The sequence below is a fragment of the Dermacentor andersoni genome, chromosome 4 (genome assembly GCF_023375885.2).
Source record: "Dermacentor andersoni chromosome 4, qqDerAnde1_hic_scaffold, whole genome shotgun sequence".
NCBI classification, from domain to species: Eukaryota; Metazoa; Arthropoda; class Arachnida; order Ixodida; family Ixodidae; genus Dermacentor; species Dermacentor andersoni.
In genome coordinates this window covers 151,363,398-151,385,752 of record NC_092817.1, presented here as the reverse complement: position 1 = coordinate 151,385,752, position 22,355 = coordinate 151,363,398, and the positions used below count along the sequence as shown (strand labels likewise).

Genomic DNA, 22,355 nt, shown 5'->3' with positions numbered 1-22,355 from the left:
TGGTTGGATTTAGTGTAGGGATCCCATGCAGTTTCAGTATACTCCGTGATAGGACGTATTAAGGATCTATAGGCTAAAATTTTTACTTCAGGTGTCGACGCACTTATATTCCTTCTTAGGCTCCAGAGCGCTTTGCTGGCCTTACCACATATAGCATCAATGTGGTGGTAACTGAATCTTCCATTAGATACCCTCGAACCATCATCTTAAAAAAAACAGACTTTTAAGTAACCGAGCACACGAGGTTTCGACCCTCCCGCGTCAAACCTTGCATGGCTTACCCGTGAATGAATGAATGAATGAATGAATGAATGAATGAATGAATGACTTTGTTGTTTTATGCCGCAAGGGCTAATTATGACCGAAGAGCGCCAGGTCAGTGTTGATGTGTTTGCAGTGGGTAGAAGAATTCCGTGAGTTCTTGTGACGTAGCTGTAAAGGGGCTTAAAAGCGATCTCTGTAAAGTGCATAAAAGCCATATGTAATAATATTATGGCAATAACTAATGAATAATACTAAGAACACAAAAGATACGTTGCGATAGAATGATGATATTTTAAAATACATGAAGGCAAACGTTTGCAAGACGCACTACTGCCTAAGAGAGCCCTTGAACCGGAAGGGCCTTAAGGCATTTGCTGTACAAAAATATCGGAGTGGCATCCTCTGGAGCGAGGATGTGCTACAAATTCATAGGGCTAACAACATGTAAGACAACATCGGTTAAGAAACTTAAGACTGCTCTGGTGTCAAACAACGGCACTGTACCAAGAAACATTACAAGATGAAGGGGGATATGCTGCCGGTATGCTAGCAGAAAGTGTTTATTTCTCTCTGTTTCGGCTTCCCGACACTCCAGGAGGGCGTGGAGGACGGTGAGCCTTTCCCCGAATCCACCGCAGGATGGTGGTTCATTTCCAGTTAGCAGAAAACTTTGCGTGGCATATGTGTGTCCTATTCTGAGCCGACAGAATAGGACATCTGTTCGTCGCGGTTTTATTGCAGAGGACCAATTACCCAGTTTTGGCTTAATCCCCCTCAGGGTCATCTGCGTCAGCAGGCGTTTGGTGTGTTGCGACACTACGTACCCAAGCACACGAGGGTTGGACGCTCCCGCGTGTAGCCGTGCGCGGCTTAGCCGTGTCTGGGGAAAGGGGTATCCTGGGGGTTGAGCCGATGCTGGGTGTTCGGACCGTTAAGGCCCCCCGGCGGAGGCAACACACCTCTTTGGCCTCGTCTTCACATAGGTGGCACCTCCAGACTGACCCACCTGGAGGAAATCGGCAGTCGATTTTCCTGTCCTCCTCTTCAATCTTCGTCTTTCTCTCTAGCCTTTTCATATTTCCTGTCTTCCCTTCTCTTCACTTCCGTATTCTGGGCGGCAAGGGTTAACCTGGTGTAATTATCCAACCTTGGGCATGTTATATTATGTTATAGTGGCGATGCATGGCTGGCGTCTGCAGGCCTCCGATCTTGTAGCGTCCCCTTGTTGGGCTCGGTGGGGGGTGGCCACCATCGCCACCGAATTTTCCAACTTTTATGGCAAAAACTTTTCTCCCATTGCCTGATCGCTCCCTCAAGAGGGGGCGCACCGACGAACCGACGAAACGAAGACAGTTCGAATGATATCACCATTTCTTGTAGCTAAATCAATCACTGAAGCAATAGGCTCAGGTTATAAAATAACGAAGATGGGAAGTGGCGATCTTCTACTAGAAGTTCGCGACAAAGCCACAATATGACAACCTCTCAAAACTTGTGGCGTTTGGGGACACTCCCGTTTCTGTAGGACCACAGAGGTCGATGAGCACAGTGCGCAGTGTCATCTCGGAAGATGACCTTATCGAACTTACCGAAAGTGAATTACTAGAAGGATGGCAAGAACAGAACATCGTGAAGGTACAAAGGATAAAAATAAGGTGAGATGACAAAGAAATACCAACCAGGCATAGACTCATCACTTTTGGAACTAGCAACTTACCAGACAATAGAAACAGGATACTGCAAACTGCGGGTAAGGCCATACATTCTTAACCAACGCCGAGGCTTCAAGGGTCAGCGGTTCGGGCACGGTTCGCAAAGCTGCCGAGGGCGCACTGCTTGTGCAAAATGTGCATCAAACGAGCACTCGTCCGACACTTGCACTTCCACCACACGTTGCGCTAACTGTGAAGGGGATCACCCCGCATACTCTCGTTCTTGCCCATCCTGGAAAAAAGAAAAACAAATAATCGAAATCAAAGTAAAAATGAACCTTTCCTTCCAAGAGGCGCGCCAACGCTTCTCCATCAATCAATCTAGTCCATCCAACACCGATGTGGCGCACCGGGGGGCAGCGCTACATTCTTCGGCGGTCGCCCAAGTCACAGATCGAATATGCCATCTCGCTAGGAAACCCTCGTGCGGCGCCGGGGCCCGACGGCCTCACAGGCATGTTTGCCCGCCAGCTGTTTCAGCAGAATCCCCACTTCTTTCTGTCAGTATTTAACAGTGCTCTCAAACTGGGCCACTTACCCTCCTGTTGGAAGGTCGGCAGGATAATTTTCACACTGAAGCCAGATTGTGCCCCTCACCTTCCATCCGCATACAGGCCCCTTGTCAATGAACTCGCTTTTCGGTAAGGTCCTCCAACGCCTACTAAATTCCCGGCTATACCATTTCCTGCACTCCAACAATCTTCTTCACACCCACAAGTTCGGATTTACACATGCTCGGGGTGCCCTTCGGGCGCTCTATGCATTACGTCAGAGGTTGTGCGCATCGTTATGCAATAAAGCTGCAGCTTCCAAATGACAGCGCATCACTGCCGGAGCCTAAGGCTCAATATGACATACAGTAGCACGACACCTGGTAGATCCGAGCTGCTAATCTCGGTGACTTACTCCCTCCTCCTATACATCCCTAATTATACCACTGGCTTCAGCTCCGAAAAATTTTTTCTTACTTTATTGGCTTTTATATCCAAACTTATTTTGGATCATCATTTGTGATGATCCCTCAATATTTTATATTTTGATTGGCGTCTAAGCCCGTTATACCTCATGGTCGTGCGGGCCTCCCCCCTCTTTTTTATGTTCCGTTTGCACTGGGGGGAAACAACTAAGCCGAAGACACTCGGAGTGTAACGGCGGTCACGGCAGCAGCCCCCCCCCCCGTTCTCCGTCTGGAACAACCAGCGCTGTACCGGCCCCCGCAAAGGAGGACCAGCAGAGCCTCGGGCCTGTTGGACCCACGGCCACTGCCCAAGCAGATCGGCCCAACATTCCCGCGAAAGTGCCCGCCGCGCGGGCAGTATCCACCGCCTCACACGAGGTGATGGATACGAGCACAAATCCGGCGTCTCAGACGCCCAAGGAACGGCGCAGCTCCCTCGAGTGCGTCCGGAAGATAGAGGGATTTCGTTTCACGGGGCCTGGTTTCGTGAGATAATCTAATCTATATTTCTTAGACACACAGCACAAAACACATACAATATGGATACACAGATAATACAATGGAACGCCAGGGGGTTTACAAGACAACCTAGACGACATTAAGGAACTCCTACATGAGTACAGTCCAAAGGTGCTGTGTGTCCAAGAAACACATCCTAATCCTTCACGCACGAACTTTCTCCAGCAGTATGCCGTTTATCGAGAAGAACGCGACGACGCCCTCGCCTCGTCTGGCGGTGTGGCAATAATAGTAGATAAGCGGGTTGCTTGCCGGTTACTAGAGCTTAAAACACCCCTAGAGGCAGTTGCAGTCCGTGCGGTATTTTTTAATAAGTTGATCAGAATTACCTCCGTATACATCCCCCGAACTACCAACTTTCAAAAACAGAATTTCACACCTTATCTATGAACTGCCCGAACCCTACATTGTCGTTGGAGATTTAAATGCACACAACACCCTTTGGGGAAGCCGTTGTTGTGATGCCAGAGGACGCTTAGTTGAAAACTTCCTCCTCAATACAGATGCTTGCTTGCTAAATGGGAAAGAACCTACATTTTACAGTGTCGCAAACAAAACATTTTCATCTATCGATTTAAGCATCGCATCGAGTTTACTCTTGCCGCATCTGGAGTGGAACGTGATTAAGAATCTCTACGGGAGCGATCATTTCCCCATTGTCGTAAAACTAACAAAAGGTGATGAGTGCTCTCCACATGTCTCCCGGTGGAAAGTCGATTGTGCGGACTGGACACGATACAGGGAGCTGACACATTTGACTTGGAATGACATCTGTAATCTATCTATCGAAGATGCAGTGGCATATATCACGGCGGTCATAGTTGATGCGGCGTCAATATGTATTCCCGTAATAAATAGATCGTCCTGTAAGCGACGTGTTCCATGGTGGAACGTTGACTGCAAAAAAGTGCGTAGAAATAAAAATAAAGCTTGGAACAACCTTCGAGACTCTCTAACTGTATTGTATCAGACGCGCATGCGCTCTATGCATGTGCCCTGGCCAGCATGCTATCTGTAACACGTGGCTGTTATCATACAGCCGCCGGTACACTATATATGTTGGGAAGCAATCCCGAATAAACGCTCTTCTTTTGGTTGCTTCCATGCTGCGTGTTCCTTGTTGGACACCGGAACACCAAGTACGGAGAATTTGATGATTTTCAAGAATATAAAGTCTGAGGGTAGAAGAAGGCGGCCCCGTGCCCAAAGGGAAAGCTGGCAGATATATTTCTAGCATTAACTCTTATACTGACGAACGAAAAGCCTGGAACAGATGTGAATAAAATCAAAGGTCGGTAAACTGATCCTATACCATTAGTAAACAGGCAAGGAAATACTCTTCACGACCAAGCTGACTCACTAGGGACACATTTTGAAAACATTTCTAGCTCATTGCATTACTCCGATGCATTCCTTAGATACCAGCAACAAGCTGGGAGACAGCCTCTGGACCTAAAAAGAAAGAACAAGAAATCCTACAACCGGCCTTTTAATATGGCGGAATTTGAGGCTGCACTACATAGTTGTAATAGATCAGCTCCAGGAACCGATCGAATAATTTAGGAGATGGTTCAACACCTACATCCCGAAGCACACAAAACATTCCTCCCTCGTTTTAACGCCATATTCTCTGCCAGCTACATCCCGTCAGTCTGGAGGCAAGCAGTCATAATCCCTATTCTGAAAGAGGGCAAGGACCCGTCTTTGGCCAGTGTAGTATAGTGTCGCCCCCTGTCAGATCTATGTGTCATCGTACATGTATGTTTTGTAGTTGTTTAGCTAGATGGCGCACCCCCCTTCTGTCATGTGACGAGCTTGTACCAATCGGGAGGTGTCATCTAGCGTGTGAAGCCTTTATAAGTAATAAACAGCCGCGGGTCGGCGGAGTCTTCGTTCCGGTTTTCAGCGGGAGCAGTTAGCTCCGTGTCTCCTTCACTGCGCCGGCGCTAGCCGCGCGTTCGCCCGTCGGGGCCCCCCGCTTGCCTGCCGCTGCCGACACAACATCTTTTGGCGACGAGGATGGGATTCCCGCAGCGGTTCCGACCGAAGCCCCGGGAAACCAACGAGCTTCGTAAGTGAAGCGACCCTTCCCGTGTCCGCACGGCAGGCAAACGCCGCCGACGCACTTGGCGTCGCGAGGCTTCCGAGCCTAGGCCTTCTCGCCCCCTTTGTTCTTCCTTGCCCATTCCTGCTGCGAGCTCCGGCTTGTTTTCTGCACTGTCTCCTGCACGCTACCGGACATGGCTTTTACGGCGAACCTTCCCGTTTTTCTTGAAGTGCCCGGCCCACCGTTAATTCCATGGCATCGATGGAAAAAAATTTTTCAGGCCCACCTCGAAGCGGCCGGCGGTGGCGACTGGACAGACGCGCGACGAGCGTCCGCGCTCGTCAGCGCTCTCGGGCGTGAGGGACAACGGAAGTACTTTGCAGACGAGGAGCAGGAAGCAGCAAGGCAGTTAACCAGCGCAGCGTCAGCTTCAAGCGAAGCAGCAAGGCAGTCGACCGGCGCAGCGTCAACGTCAAGTGATGCGGTCCCGCCAGCGTCAGAGTTTCCGAGACTCTTGCAGCGGCTTGACCGGCTGTTCGCCGCGTCAACAAATGTCCTGGCGGAACGGCACGAATTCACCAGTCGAAAGCAGTTCGAGGGAGAAGGATTCCTGGAATTCGTGACCGCATTGAAGGAGAAGGCGGTACAGTGCAACTTCGGCACAGCCTACAACGAGCGCGTCCGAGACCAGATAATACATGGCGTAGCGAACGTCAGCGTTCGCGAAAAGTTGCTGGCTCATGGCGAAACCCTGTCCCTGGACAAGGCAGAAGAAATTGGACGCTCGTTAGAAGCCTTGCATCGAGCGAACCGCGCGTTCGGCTCTGAAAATGTTCGAAGAATTGAAGCATCCCAGCTTGGCGTTCCGTCGACAGGTCAAGATGGCCGACTTCTTCCGGGGAGCCGCCAAGATGGCCGACGTAGTCCGGGAAGCCGCCAAGAGGGCCGACTTCTTCCGGGAAGCCGCCAAGAGGGCCGACTTCTTCCGAGAGGCCGCCGAGACCACGGCCTTCTTCCGAGAGGCCGCCGAGACGACGGACATTTCGCACATGGCTTCTCCGGGAACCGTGGTGCATGCGACCGGTGTGGCAGCACGAAGCATATTGCAACGTACAGGAATTGTCCAGCAAGAAACCGGCGGTGCAACGCCTGCCACACGTTGGGCCATTTTGCATCAGTATGCCGAAAAACCCGTACTGTTCAACACGTCTCCTCCGCAGAGACGCTGTCTTCAACTTCCGCAGGGCAGCCGTCCGCGTCTGTCTTGACGGTAAGCGCTTTTGAAACTAAAAAAGATTTGAAAGTTCCAGTCGTAGTGAACGGCGTCTCCATTCGACTGCCGGTGGATACGGGAGCGTCTGTCTCAATGATGACGGTCGAAGATTTTGGAAAGCACTTTGGTCGACAGCACAGACTGTCACAAACAGAGGACTTGAAAAATTTCTACAAGCAACGCATCGACATTCAAGGCCTGTTTCAAGCCACTGTCCAGTTTTTCCAAAGATCATGCTCCGTCACGTTCCACGTAACGACTACAGGAACATCACTGCTGGGTTTAGACGCCATCCAACGCTTGGGCATACAGATCGACGGTACGTCGCTGACATGTCGTCTACCATCGCTTCCTTCAGTACAGAGCCCCACAAGTGTGCCTCCGGGTTTTGATCACCTTTCTAGTGACGAGTTGGGTCTCGTCAACAACTTTGTGCACCGAATTCATCGGCAGCAAGATGCGAAACCAGTATCTTCAAAGTTGCGCCGACTACCCCTGGCCCTCCGTGACCAGGTGACACATGAATTGCGACGTCTCGAGGACTGCGACGTCATCGAGCGCGTCGAGGCTACTGAGTGGGTGTCTCCACTCGTGGTGGTGCGCAAGAAGGATGGAACCATGCGGCTCTGTGTAGATCTACGAGAACAGGACAGTCTTGTGTCTCAAGTGCAAGAAAGGGTCTTGCAGAAACAGTGGCAGACTAAACAGTACGTAGACAAATGTAGAGGTGCTCGGGCAACTCGTATCAAGGTGGGAGACACCGTCAGAATAAGATTTAACAGAAAAGGATTTTTTAAGTACAGTAAACCTCGTAAAGTCAAGGCCCAGATAGGACCATCTACTTTTCTACTCAGTGATGGGAAGACGTGGCATGTGTCTAAGTTAACCGTAGTGAGGAAGGATCCAGCAGGTAGTACAATGTGTACAAGTGATAGAAACTTTTTGTACTCTTATTCAAACTTGGATAGTCATTCCGATGACTCGTCTGTAGTGACATCGTCCTTTCATAGGCATCAGTTAAGTAGTTCGTCTGGCTGTATCACTTCCGAGTCTGCACAGTCAGCAGTCGTCTCTGATTCCGTGGGGGAATCGGTAGCCTCCCAGGACTTGTTGGAACTTCGAGAGGAGCTTCCTGGGCAACCCTCTCCAGCTTTGCGCGACAACCACATTCAGTTTTCCAACCAGGTGGAGGTAAATAGTAGTGGGACGACTGGGTCTTTAAAGTCGACCGATACGCGTCGCAACCCCCAAAGTTCTTCTGAGGTACGCACACGTCCTCATCGTGACAGAAAACGGCCTCCGTGGCTCGATGATTTTGTTTTTGTAGTGTAGAGCGTATTTCAGTCTTCGAAATGCCACGGCTAAGGGCCTCGTTGTGACATTTAGCAGACAGTCCACATGTTTCATTAACACAGGTATAAAAGGTGCTCCTTGTTGCGGTGCAGTGAGTTTTGTGCAGTGTTCCTTGTCAGACTTTGTTTGACTGCCTGTGTTTTGGTGCCCAAGACTGGTGCACGTGTATGTGAACTTGGGCAGGGACGGATTGAATTTGTTGTGGACTTAAGTGCGTGCTTGTGCGCATCTGGTGCACGTGTGTGTGAACGTGGGGGGAACGAACTGAAATTTCCTTTGGACTTAAGTGCGCGTCTTGTGTGCGCGTTTCACTGTATGCTTGCTTTGTTTCCAGGGGGGGATGATGTAGTATAGTGTCGCCCCCTGTCAGATCTATGTGTCATCGTACATGTATGTTTTGTAGTTGTTTAGCTAGATGGCGCACCCCCCTTCTGTCATGTGACGAGCTTGTACCAATCGGGAGGTGTCATCTAGCGTGTGAAGCCTTTATAAGTAATAAACAGCCGCGGGTCGGCGGAGTCTTCGTTCCGGTTTTCAGCGGGAGCAGTTAGCTCCGTGTCTCCTTCACTGCGCCGGCGCTAGCCGCGCGTTCGCCCGTCGGGGCCCCCCGCTTGCCTGCCGCTGCCGACACAACAGCCAGCAGCTATAGGCCTATAGCCCTAGCAAAGCTGCCTATGCAAGTTTTTTGAGAAAATTATTAACCGTCGCTTGGTGCATTTTCTTGAAAGTAACAAGATACTAGATCCCTTGCAGTGCGGCTTCAGGAAGCATAGATCCACAACAGATCAACTTGTCCGTGTCGAGACAAATATCCGGGATGCCTTTGTGCACAAACAGTTTTTCTTATCAGTATTTTTAGACATGGAGAAACCATACGATACTACTTGGCGTTCCGGAATCCATCGTGATCTAGCTGGAATGGGCGTCCGAGGCAACTTGCTAAAGGTGATTCAAAGTTATATGTGCAACCGCACATTTCATGCTCGGATTGGTAATGTCCTGTCTCGTCTATTCACTCAGAAAACAGATGTGCCACAAGGTAGAGTGCTGAGCTGTACTTCATTCCTTGTAAAAATGAATTCCCTCCATGCTGTCATACGACGTACAATGTTTTATTCCGTATACGTGGATGATATCCAAATAGGTTACAAGTCATGTAATCTTAGTATCTGCGAGCGACAAGTGCAGCTTGGCCTGAATAAGTTGTCTAAGTGGGCAGACGATAACGGCTTTAAACTAAATCCTGAAAAAAGTACATGCATTCTCTTCTCCAATAAGAAACGCGTAATACCGGAGCCCGTTATTGACCTTAATTTAGAACGGCTATCTGTGAGTCAAGAACATAAATTTCTAGGCCTCATTTAAGACTCCAAACTAGCTTTTATCCCACGCTTAAATTATTTGAAACTGAAGTGCTTGAGGACAACGAATCTACTGAAGCTCTTGTCCCGCACATCTTGGGGAAGTGGCAGAAGATGTCTCTTGAGCTTGTACAAAATTCTTATACGGTCACGCCTTGACTACGGAGCAATTGTGTATAACTCTTCCACGCCTAGTGCTTTGACGATGCTCGATTCCGTCCACCACTTGGGTATCCGTCTTGCTACTGGTGCGTTCAGGACTGGTCCCGTAGAAAGCCTGTATGCTGAATCTTACGAATGGTCCCTACATCTTCAAAGAACATATTTAAGTTTCTCATACGCCCTCAAAGTGAAATCAGATTTCCATCATCCATGCCATTCAGTTATTTACGACCTGTCTACGGCTAGTCTTTTCCGTAACCGCCCAGGCACTAGACCTCCTCTGTCCCTTCGGTTGGAAGCATTGTCCGAAGAAACGGGCGCATCGAGTTTAGAGAATGTCATAATGGCAACTACGCGGCTTCCGCCGTCTTGGGAGTGGAAGACTATCGAATATGACGTGTCGTTTGCAGAAATATCAAAACGAGTACCTCAGGCACACATACGCTCACATTTTCTTGAGCTTCAGGAGAAGTACTCTTGTGCTGAATTTGACACGGATGCCTCTAAGTCCCCTTCTGGTGTTGCTTACGCAGCACTAGGACCAGCATCTTTAATATCCGGTACATTGAACCCGCATACACGTGTTTTTAGAGCGGAAGCGTATACAATACTCTCTGCAGTAAAGCACATCAAGCAAACGAATCTGACTTGGGCTGTTGTGTTCACAGACTCATTGAGTGTAGTCGGAGCCCTAATGAATGTACGTATACATAAAAACACTGTCTTTAATGAATTGTATACATTGCTATGCTCAGCTTATAGTGCTAAACAAATGATCATCCTATGCTGGGTACCTGGCCACTGTGGTATGAAAGGCAACGAAGCTGCTGACTAGAAAGCTACTTGAGTAGCTTTTAGTGACACGGACATAAACATACCCATCCCAGCCACCGATCTTAAAGCATACCTGCGGCACAAGCTGAAAATACACTGGTAGCAACAGTGGAATGCTGAGATATCAAATAAACTGCACTTGATAAAACCCAAATTAGGATATTGGCTATCGGAGAGAACATCATGACATAACGAAGTGCTCCTTTGCCGATTAAGAATAGGACACACTTACGGCACTCACTCCTACCTCTTGACGGGGGCGTATCCTCCCATTTGTAGCAAGTGCGGCCAGAATCTTACAGTCCTTTACGTTCTTATTCAATGCCCTGCAATAGAAGCACAGAGAAAAAGTATTTCATTTCTGCATATCGCGAAAATATTCCTCTTCACCCGAAATTTTTTCTTAGCAATGAACCGCTTTTTAATCTGAAGCTAGTCTTAGAGTTTTTAGCTGAAACAGACACTCTGGAAATCATTTGGCTATCGAATATTTGGCGCACGTATAACAGCCCCTGTACTCAAGGCTTTCTCGAAGCTAAAGTGTCAATGTTATGTTTTATTGCGTCATGCTTTTAACAAAACCCCATTATCATAGCCCACAGCACTACTTAGTCAGTGTCATTACTTTAGCAACTATATATTTTACGCCATCCACAGCAACCGACTTTAGGCCTCTTTACAGCCACGTCACATGTACCATGTGAAATTCATTACTTAATTCATTGTCTACACCATTGACAATACACCAATAACATCACCTTTTTCATGGCGCTCTTTGGCCATACGTGGCCCTTGCACCATAACACACCACACATCATCTTCAACACATACCGTTATACCCAGCATTCTTTCTGAGCAATGAGGCCCTTTTAACTTTTCAATCAGTATTAAACTTCTTAACAGAAACTGACACCTTAAATTCGATTTGACCAGGCTACTTGTAGCACGGCTTCCACCTGGAGGTCGTAGCTGCAATGAAACTATTTCCTAGAGCACGTGCCTCCCAGCCCTCGCTTTGAAGGCCTGACTGAGGCACTAGTGCTAGAGACACTACGTATTTTTGTGATCATCCCTCATCTCGTGAAACATCTATTGTCATCGCAGAAACGGTCAATAGCTGTCATTTTTAATATGTAGATACTTGTATTTTATGCACTTTAGAGCAAATAAATTTTAGGTCCTTTTACAGCCACATTGCACCACATGTATATTTTGCACTTTTTAGCCAATATTTTCGGTCACTATACAGCCGCATTTCATTACTCCCCGCAATTAACACCAATATATCATTGAGGAGCGCGGATCATCGACTTGGCGCTCTTTGGCCACATCTGGCCCTTGCGCCAATAAACTCTACTAATCAATCAATCAACACTGCAGGCGAGTTACAACAAATGATTTAGAACCTTAACAGGGAGAGTGTAAGAGTGGGGTGGAAGATTAATACGCCGAAGACAAAGATAATGATGAATAACCGGGCAAGGGAACCAGAGTTCAGAATCGCCAGTCAGCCTATGGAGTCTGCGTAGGAGTACGTTGCCTAGGTGAACTAATCACAAGAAATCCGGACCATGAGAAGGAAATTCACAGAAAAATAAAAATGAGTTGGATCGCATACAGCAGTGAACGTGAGCTACTAACTGTAGGCTTACCGTTATAATTGAAAAGGAAGGTATACAATCAGCGCATTTTACCGGTGCTGACATATGGGGCAGAGACTTGGAGTCTGAGAAAGAAGCTTGAGAACAAGTTAAGGACCGCCCAAAATGCGATGGAACGAAGAATGCTAGGCATAACTTTAAGAGACAGAAAGATAGCGGTTTGTATCAGAGAGCAAACGGGTATAGCTGATGTTCTCATTAACATTAGGAGAGAAAAATGGCGCTCGGTAGGTCATGTATTGCGCAGGTTAGATAACCATCGGACCATTATGGTTACAGGATGGGTACGAAGAGCTGGGCTGCACAGTTGAGGACGGCAGAAGACTAGGTGGTGCGATGAAATTAGGAAATTCGCGGGTGCTAGTTGGAATCGGTTGGCGCAGGGCACATGTAATTGGAGATCGCAGGGAGGGGCGTTGGCCCTGCAGTGGACATAAAATAGGCTGTTGATGATGATGATGACAGGTGCTTTCAGGACGAGTCCCGTAGAAAGCCTGATGATGTGTGGTGTTTTATGGCGCAAGGGCCAGGTATGGCCAAAGAGCGCCACGACAAAGGTAATGTTAACGGTGCATTGTGAATGATGCAGGCAATGAATTAGACAATGAATTTCTCATGGTATATGTGACATGGCTATAAAAAGGCCTAAAATCTGTCGCTGTGGATGGCGTAAAATATATAGTTGCTAAAATAATGACTGACTAAGTAGTGCTGTGGGCTATGGTAATGGAGTTTCATTAAAAGTATGATGCAATAAAAACATAACATTGACAATTTAGCTTCACGAAAGCCTTTGAGTACAGGGCTGTTATACGTGAGCTAAAAATTTCCTTGCCAAATGATTTCGAGAGTGTCTGTTTCAGCTAAAAACTCACACTAGTTTCGGGTTAAAAAGGGGTTCATTGCTGAGAAAAAATTTTGGGTGAAGAGGAATATTTTCGAGATATGCGGAAATGAAATACTTTTTCCTCTGTGCTTCTATTGCAGGGCATTGAATAAGAACGTAAAGGACTGTAAGATTTTGGCCGCACTTGCTACAAATGGGAGGATACGCCCCAGTCAAGAGGTAAGAGTGAGTGCCGTAAGTGTGTCCTATTCTTAATCGGCAAAGGAGCACTTCCTTATATCGTGATGTTCTCTCCGATACCCAATATCCTAATTTGGGTTTTAGCAAGTGCAGTTTATTTGATATCTCAGCATTCCACTGTTGGTACCAGTGTATTTTCAGCTTGTGACGCAGATATGCTTTAAGATCGGTGGCTGGGATGGGTATGTTTATGTCCGTGTCACTAAAAGCTACTCAAGTAGCTTTCTCGTCAGCAGCTTCGTTGCCCTTTATGCCACAGTGGCCAGGTACCCAGCATAGGATGATCATTTGTTTAGCACTATAAGCTGAGCATAGCAATGTATACAGTTCATTAAAGACAGTGCTTTTATGTCTACGTACATTCATAAGGGCTCGCACTACACTCAATGAGTCTGTGAACACTATAGCCCTAGTAAGATTCGTTTGCCTGATGTGCTTCACTGCAGAGAGTATTGCATATGCTTCCGCTGTAACGATACATGTATGTGGGTTCAATGTACCGGATATTAAAGATGCTGGTCCTAGTGCTGCGTAAGCAACACCAGAAGGGGACTTAGAGGCATCCGTGTCAAATTCAGCACAAGAGTACTTCTCCTGAAGCTCAAGAAAATGTGACGGTATCTGTGCCTCAGGTGCTCGTTTTGATAATTCTGCAAACGAGACGTCACATTCGATAGTCTTCCACTCCCAAGGCGGTGGAAGCCGCGTAGTTGCCATTATGACATTCTCTAAACTCGATGCGCCCGTTTCTTCGGACAATGCTTCCAACCGAAGGGACAGAGGAGGTCTAGTGCCTGGGTGGTTACGGAAAAGACTAGCCGTAGACAGGTCGTAAATAACTGAATGGCATGGATGATGGAAATCTGATTTCACTTTGAGGGCGTATGAGAAACTTAAATATGTTCTTTGAAGATGTAGGGACCATTCGTTAGATTCAGCATACAGGCTTTCTACTGGGCCAATCCTGAACGCACCAGTAGCAAGACGGATTCCAACGTGGTGGACGGAATCGAGCATCTTCAAAGCACTAGGCGTCGCAGAGTTATACACAATGGTTCCGCAGTCGAGACGTGACCGTATAAGGCTTTTGTACAAGCTCAAGAGGCATCTTCTGCCACTTCCCCAAGATGTGCGGGACAAGAGCTTCAGTAGATTCATTGTCCTCAAGCATTTCATTTTGAGACATTTTAAGTGTGGGATAAAAGTTAGTTTGGAGTCTAAAATGTGGCCTAGAAATTTATGTTCATGACTAACAGATAGCCGTTCTCCATGAAGATCAATAACGGGCTCCGGTATTACCCCTCTCTTATTGGAGAAAAAAATGCATGTACCTTTTTCAGGGTTTAGTTTAAAGCCGTTCTCGCCTGCCCACTTAGACAACTTATACAGGCCAAGCTGCACTTGTCGCTCGCGGACACTAAGATTACATGACTTGTAACCTATTTGGATATCATCCACGTATACGGAATAAAACATTGTACGTGGTATGATAGTATGGAGCGAATTCATTTTTACAAGGAATAAAGTACAGCTCAGCACTCCACCTTGTGGCACACCTGTTTCCTGAGTAAATAGACGAGATAGGACATTACCAATACGAACATGAAATGTGCGGTTGCACAGATAACTATGAATCACATTTAGCAAGTTGCCTCGGATGCCCATTCCAGCTAGATCACGAAGGATTCCGAAACGCCAAGTAGTATCGTATGCTTTCTCCATGTCTAAAAATACCGATAAGAAAAAATGTTTGTGCACAAAGGCATCCCGGATATTTGTCTCGATACGGACAAGTTGATCTGTTGTGGATCTATGTTTCCTGAAGCCACACTGCAAGGGATCTAGTATCTTGTTACTTTCAAGAAAATGCACCAAGCGACGGTTAGTAATTTTCTCAAAAAACTTACATAGGCAGCTTGTTAGGGCTATAGGCCTGTAGCTGCTGGCCAAAGACGGGTCCTTGCCCTCTTTCAGAATAGGGATTATGACTGCTTGCTTCCAGGCTGACGGGATGTAGCTGGCAGAGAATGTGGCGTTAAATAGGGAGAGGAGTGTTTTGTGTTCTTCGGGATGCAGGTGTTGAATCATCTCGTAAATTATTCGATCGATTCCAGGAGCTGATTTATTACAACTATGTAGTGCAGCCTGAAATTCAGCCATATTGAAAGGACGGTTGTGCGATTCATTGCTCTTTCCTTTTAGGTCCAGAGGCAGTCTCTCAGCTTATTTCTGGTATCTAATGAATGCATCGGAGTAATGCAATGGGCTAGAAATGTCTTCAAAATGCCCGCCAAGAGATTCAGCTTGGTCCTGAAGGGTATTTCCTTGCGTGTTTACTAATGGTAGAGGATGAGTTTGCCGACCTTTGATTTTATTCACTCTGTTTCAGGCTTTTTGTTCGTCAGTATAAGAGTAAATGCTAGAAATATATCTTTGCCAGCTCTCCCTTTTGGCACGGCACCGCGTTCTTCTACCCTCAGACTTTATTTTCTTGAAAATGATCAAATTTTCCGTAGTTGGAGAGTCTCGAAGGTTGTTCCAAGCTTTATTTTGATTTCTACGCGCTTTTTTGCAGTCATCGTTCCACCATGGAACACGTCGCTTACAGGATAATCCATTTGTTACGGGGATACATATTGACGCCGCATCAACTATGAACGCCGTGAAATATGTCACTGCACCTTCGATAGATAGATTACAGATGTCATTCCAAGTCAAATGTGTCAGCTCCCTGTATCGGGTCCAATCGGCACAATCGACTTTTCACCGGGAGACATGTGGAGAGCACTCATCACCTTTTGTTAGATTGATGACAATGGGGAAATGGTCACTCCCGTACAGATTCTCAATCACGTTCCTCTCCATATGCGGCAAGAGTGAACTCGATGCAATGCTCAAATCGATAGATGAAAATGTTTTGTTTGCGACACTGTAAAATGTAGGATCTTTTCCATTTAGTAAGCAAGCATCTGTAGAGAGAAGGAAGTTTTCCACTAAGCGTGCTTTGGCAACACAACGACGGCTTCCCCAAAGGTTGTTGTGTGCATTACAATCTCCAACGACAATGTAGGGTTCGGGCAGTTCATAGATAAAGGTGTGAAATTCTGTTTTTGAAAGTTGGTAGTTCGGGGGGATGTATACAGAGGTAATTGTGATCAACTTATTAAAAAATACCGCACGGACTGCAACTGCCCCTAGGGGTGTTTTAAGCTCTAGTAACCGGCAAGCAACACGCTTATCTACTATTATTGCCACACCGCCAGACGAGGCGAGGGCGTCCTTGCGGTCTTTTCGATCAACGGCATACTGCCGGAGAAAGTTTGTACGTGAAGGATTAAGATGTGTTTCTTGGACACACAGCGCCTTTGGACTGTACTTATGTAGGAGTTCCTTATTGTCTTCTAGGTTGTGGAGTAAACCCCTGACGTTCCATTGTATTATCTGTGTATGCGTAATGTGTGTGTTTTGTGCTGTGTGTCTAAGAAATATAGATTAGGTTATCTCACGAGACCTTTCCAGGCCCCGTGAAACGAGCTCTCTCTATTTTCCGGACGCGCTCAAGGGAGCTGCGCCGTTCCTGGGGCGTCTGAGACGCCAGGTGTGTGCTCGTATCCATCACCTCGTGTGAGGCGGTGGATACTGCCCGCGTGGCGGGCACTTTCGCGGGAATGTTGGGCCGATCTGCTTGGGCAGTGGCCGTGGGTCCAACAGGCCCGAGGGTCTGCTGGTCCTTTTTTGCGGGGGCCGGTACAGCGCTGGCTGTTCTAGCCGGGGGGGCTGATGGCGTGACCGCCGTCACACTCTGTGTGACTTGTGCAGCCGTCGAAGGATGTAGCGCTGCCCCCCGGCGCGCCACATCGGTGTGGGATGGACTACATTGATTGATGGAGAAGCGTTTGCGCGCCTCTTGGAAGGAAAGGTTCATTTTTACTTTGATTTCGATGATTTGTTTTTCTTTTTTCCAGCATGGGCAAGAACGAGAGTATGCGGTGTGATCCCCTTCACAGTTAGCGCATCAGATGGTGGAATTGCAAGTGTCGGACGAGTGCTCGTTTGATGCACATTTTGCACAAGTAGTGGGCCCTCGGCAGCTTTGCGAATCGTGCCCGTACCGCTGAAACTTGAAGCATCGGCGCGGGTTAGGAATGTATGGCCTTACACGGAGTTTGCAGTATCCTGTTTCTATTGAGTCTTGTAAGTTGCTAGTTCCAAAAGTGATGATTATGTGCCTAGTTGGTATTTCTTTGTCATCTCGCCTTATTTTTATCCTTTGTACCTTGACGACGTTCTGCTCTTGCCATCCTTCTAATAATTCACTTTCGGTAAGTTGGAGAAGGTCATCTTCCGAGATGACACCGCGCACTGTGTTCATCGACCTGTGCGGGCCTACAGAAACGGGAATGTCCCCAAATGCTACAAGTTTCGACAGTACCATATTGTGGCTTGTCGCGAACTTCAGGTAGAAGATCGCCACTTCCTATCTTCGTTACTTTATAACCTGGGCCTATTGCTTCAGTGATAAGATTTCGCAACTAGGAATGGTGATATCATTCGGACTGTCTTCGTTTCGTGCTGACTGTGGACAACGTGTTTTTAGGAAAGGACACTTTCCGTTGCATAAAAAAGTTGAATTTTTCAACGGTGCGCCCCCTATTCAGGGAGCGATCAGGTAATGGGGGAAAAGCTTCTGCCATAAAAAATTGGAAAATTCGGCGGCGATGGTGGCCACCCACCACGGAGCCCAACAAGGGGACGCTACAAGATTGGAAGCCTGAACACGCCAGCCATGCATCGCCGCTATAACCTACTATAATATATCCAAGGTTGAATAGTTACACCAGGTTAACCCTTGCCGCCAAGAGATACGGAAGTAAAAGAAGTGAAGAGACGACAGGAAAGATGGAAAAGTGGGAGAGAAAGACGAAGATTGGAGAGGAGGACAGGAAAAGGCGACTGCCGATTTCCTCCAGGTGGGTCAGCATGGAGGTGCCGTTTATGTGAAGCCAAGACCGAAGAGGTGTGTTGCCTCCGCCGGGGTGCCTTAAAGGTCCAAACACCCAGCATCGGCTCAACCCCCAGGATCCCCCTTTCCCCAGACACGGCTAAGCCGCGCACGGCTACACGCGGGAGGGTCCAACCCTCGTGTGCTCGGGTACGTGGTGTCGCAACACACCAAGCGCCTGCTGACGCAGACGCCCCTGCGGGGCCGTAGAAAGCTTGTATGTAGACCTAATGAATGGTCTCTACAGCTACAAAGACATATTTAACTTTTTCTCACGCCCTGAAAGTTAAATCCGATATTCAGCATCCATGTCATTTTACTCTTCTTGACATGTCCGCTGCCAGGCTGTTCCTTAATCGTCCAGCCATCAAGGCTCCATTGAGCCTTCGTTTGGAGGCACTGGCACAGAACACAGGCGTCACACTTCTAGAAAATCTCTTAATGGCTCCCGTTCGCTTACCCCCACCTTGGGAATGGCAGACCATTAAATGCGATATCTGTTTTATAGAGATATGGAAGCGTGCGCAGGAGGCGCCTATGCAGTCCCATTTTCTTGAACTCCAGGAGAAGTACTTCTGTGCAGAATATTATGCGGATGCTTTGAAAACCTATGATGGTATTTCTTACGCCGCTCTCGAAGACTCATTTTCAACACCTGGTGCACTAAATCCAAATTCTCTACAGCGGAAGGATACGCTATAGTCTTGGGTATTAAATATATAGGGCTTACAGATCTTGCTAGTTTGCGATGTGTTCACAGCTTTATTAGGTGTAAGAGCCCTAACCCCTAACGAGAACATAAGAACTCCGTTTTTAGTGTGACTGTAAAGCTTGTTGTGCTCCGCCTATGCTCACGATCAGGTGATTCCCCTATGCTGGGTATCTGGCCACCAAGGTAACAAAGGGAATGAAGTTTTTAGCGACACAGACGCAAATATCCCTGTCCCTGCCACAGACCTAAAGTATGTTCTACGCCGTAAGCTGGGGAGGAATTGGCAAGGAGAGTAGAATACGCAAGTAATAAATAAGTGACCGTTCATAAAACCAAAACTAGAGAACTGGATAACTGAGAAAACGACACGATATCAGGAAGTTCTTGTTCGTCGATTAGGAACAGGACATACCTACGGCACTCATTCTGAACCCTTGACTGGGACGGACCCTCTGGCTTTTTGTGAGCGCGGCAATATTCTCACGATTATTCATGTTCTTTTTCAATGCCCTTCAATCGATGCAATGCGGGAGAAGTGTTTCCCTTCTGCATATCGCGAAGGAATTCCTATTCACACGATATTCTTCCTTAGAAATGAACCACTTCTTAATTTGAAAATTGTCTTTGAGATGTTAGCCGAAGCCGACACCCTGAAAATAATTTGTTTAGGTAATTTCAACGCGTGATTAACAGTCCTTGCATTAGAGGGCCCTGTTGAAGCTCTAGCGCCATTGTTGTTTTGTTAGCTTATGTTTTTAACGAAACCGAATTGCCATAGCCCACAACTCTAACCAATCAGTGACATTATTTTAGTACCTATATGTTTTACGCCATTTAAGCAACAGTCACATCGACCACGAGGAATTAATTGTCCACGCCATTCACAATACATCGTTAACAGTACCATTTCTCATGGTGCTCTTTAGCCATACCTGGCCTTTCACCACAATACACCACACATCATCATATTCACCCCAAAACACCACACATCATAAGGCCTCGGTTCGGAGCCGACTACGATCTCCCAGTTCAAGTACACGTAAGCCGTAAAAATGGTTTCTATATACAACCACTCCACTGAGCTGAATAAGATTTGATGAATTTATTAGAGAAAGCAGTAACTATACGCAGCAGAATTGTGATTTTGAATTTCATACTGTAGTAAAATTGCCTAAAATAGACACGTTAAGAAAAAATAAATGAAATCACAAAGTATGAGAGTTTTCTCAAGTGTACATGTGAGAGCATGTCAGAGAAAAGTAATATGTTAATTTACGACTTACGCAATATAGTTACAATGTCTTTGGAGAATTTTGTAACATGCTTATTCACTGAAATATTGGTATATTCAAGGCGATTTATAATATATCAATACGATACACTTCAGCTGTCCGAATAGATGCAGTTTGCAGAAATATGACATCATTATTCATTGTTGAACAACACGCACAATTAAAACTTGGTACTTGTTTCTCTTTCGTTATGTTTCTAACACTTTTTCAAAATATGGCGAATTGCCAATTAAATAAACCTTATTACATTCATTACTTTCTTTATATATCTTTATATTCAACGAACCTAATGAAATTTGGTGGAGCGGCTGACGAACAAGAGTATTTATCTCTTCATGTGTATTTAGATTACAGCTATCCCTGGCCAAAGATTCCTCTTCAAGAAAGAAAGAACGGCGGCCAAAACGGTGTGGTCAAACAGCTTGGAAAATATTTGTCTTCATTCGTAATTACTGAGCTAAAAAGGTCGACACATCGCCTTTGTCAAATAAATTAAACGCACTAGTACAGTATATTTCGAGCCTTTTATCATAGTGAACAAGCCGAAACGTCTTCTAGTCACTTTGAAGACAACATTCCTTTCGGCGTAGTGTATTTCTTTTGTCGAGTTCCTCTGCTTAGAAATTTCGCCTTTTTAAATATAAAGAAGCCCGTTCTTTGTTATAATATATGAAGGCATTTTCAATGTCGGATTTGCTGTGTACAAAAATGTGGGTGAAAACGGACCGAATTACCGAAAAATTTTGGAATTCGGAATCCGACACAAAAATAAGAGACGCTATTGGCTGTGTGTACAAATGAGCGCGAAGTGTGAAAAAAATCCACCTGGAACTCCAGTTCTGCGCTTGCGCAGTGCCGCTGACTCTATATAGGTGGGCTAAGCTGCTTCGGTGTGCGATTCGATGGTTCCATTTTAATTCGTTTGGTGTAGTGCCAATTAATGATTGACGTACCGTTTTAATTGCAAGGAATTGGTACAATAGGTTATTTGCATATAGTCACAGAACGGCGCTGCCATCACTAAAACTTTACTAGTAGAGAACTCCCGTAACGAATTTAAAAATATATCGTAAACTGACAGCGCTGGCTTCGTTCTCCATCTTCGAGTCGTAGTTTGCGAAGCGCAGAGACAACGACAGGGACTAACGAAAGACGACACCACGGCAGTGATCCTGGTCCCTGTCGTTGCTTGTGCGCTCTTCATTTTAGTAATGTTGCACCAACAAGCCGAGGTCTCAAGTATTGCGAAGCGCTTGTATACTGTACGGCCTAGTGCGTCTCGGCGATTCTAGGCGTCCGACCATTCTGGACTCTGAAATGGAACAGTCCACTTCATCGCCCTGCGCCCATAATCATACATTATAAAAAAAAATTAAAAAAAACTATGTTCCTCGTAGACATCACTTTCTGACAATTTCCTACACGCTGATTACAATCTCGTAGATGTTTCTTGATGGTTACTCAGTTACTCCTTTTCACACTAAGTTGGCCGGACCCGATTTCGAGTCTTATGTGGTGCTGGGCAGCGACCGAAACCTAATGCTAGCCCCATTCGTGTTCTACGAGTCGCACTACACCTTGGATAATGTGGCACCGGCGATCACGGTAAGACCTTGCTTTTGTGCAATTTTTCCATCTGTTGCTTCGCAGGGTGTACTCGGCGCTTGTGCAACGATAACCATACGTAACACACAGCCTTTCCCGCTCTCAGCCATGATACGTCGTAGTGGACCAGCACGGAATAGCGAGGAGGGTGACTAGAACAGACGTCGAAGTTCTCAGTACGCACACTCCTTGTGCTGTATCACTACGTGGTCCCAACTCAAAGGGCACAGCGACATGGGAAAATATTCCCTCGAGCAGAGTCATGAAGGCTTCTCATAACTTTTCGACTAACTGAAACACTGCTGACAGTGGCTATGGGCCTCTAACGTTTACGTACTGTTACACATTCACACGTGATCTCCAAACCATTCCTTTCCTGTCCCTTCGCTCGCCACCATGACCTCGTATACTCTAGGAAAAAAATTAGAAGACTGCGAACTAAAGGCCTCCTCTGCAAGGAACTGGTCTCCTTAGCTCGTCGTTTACATTGTGGGGAATTCCAGGGTCCAAGCT

The 22,355-nt window shown here is 46.7% G+C and overlaps 1 protein-coding gene across 2 annotated transcripts in view; it reads left to right on the top strand.

The window, feature by feature from the left end:
- The window catches only part of LOC126537799 (uncharacterized), a 213,508-nt gene that overhangs the window by 124,546 nt on the left and 66,607 nt on the right, over nt 1–22,355 (top strand). Inside the window, exon 4 of one of the 2 annotated variants that reach the window (XM_055074553.2) lies at nt 21,681–21,842. The exons of the other annotated variant lie outside the window; for it this stretch is intronic. Within the exon in view, the coding sequence (XP_054930528.2) occupies nt 21,681–21,842 (162 nt within the window). The remainder of the gene's footprint in view (nt 1–21,680; nt 21,843–22,355) is intronic. 2 annotated transcript variants of the gene reach the window in all.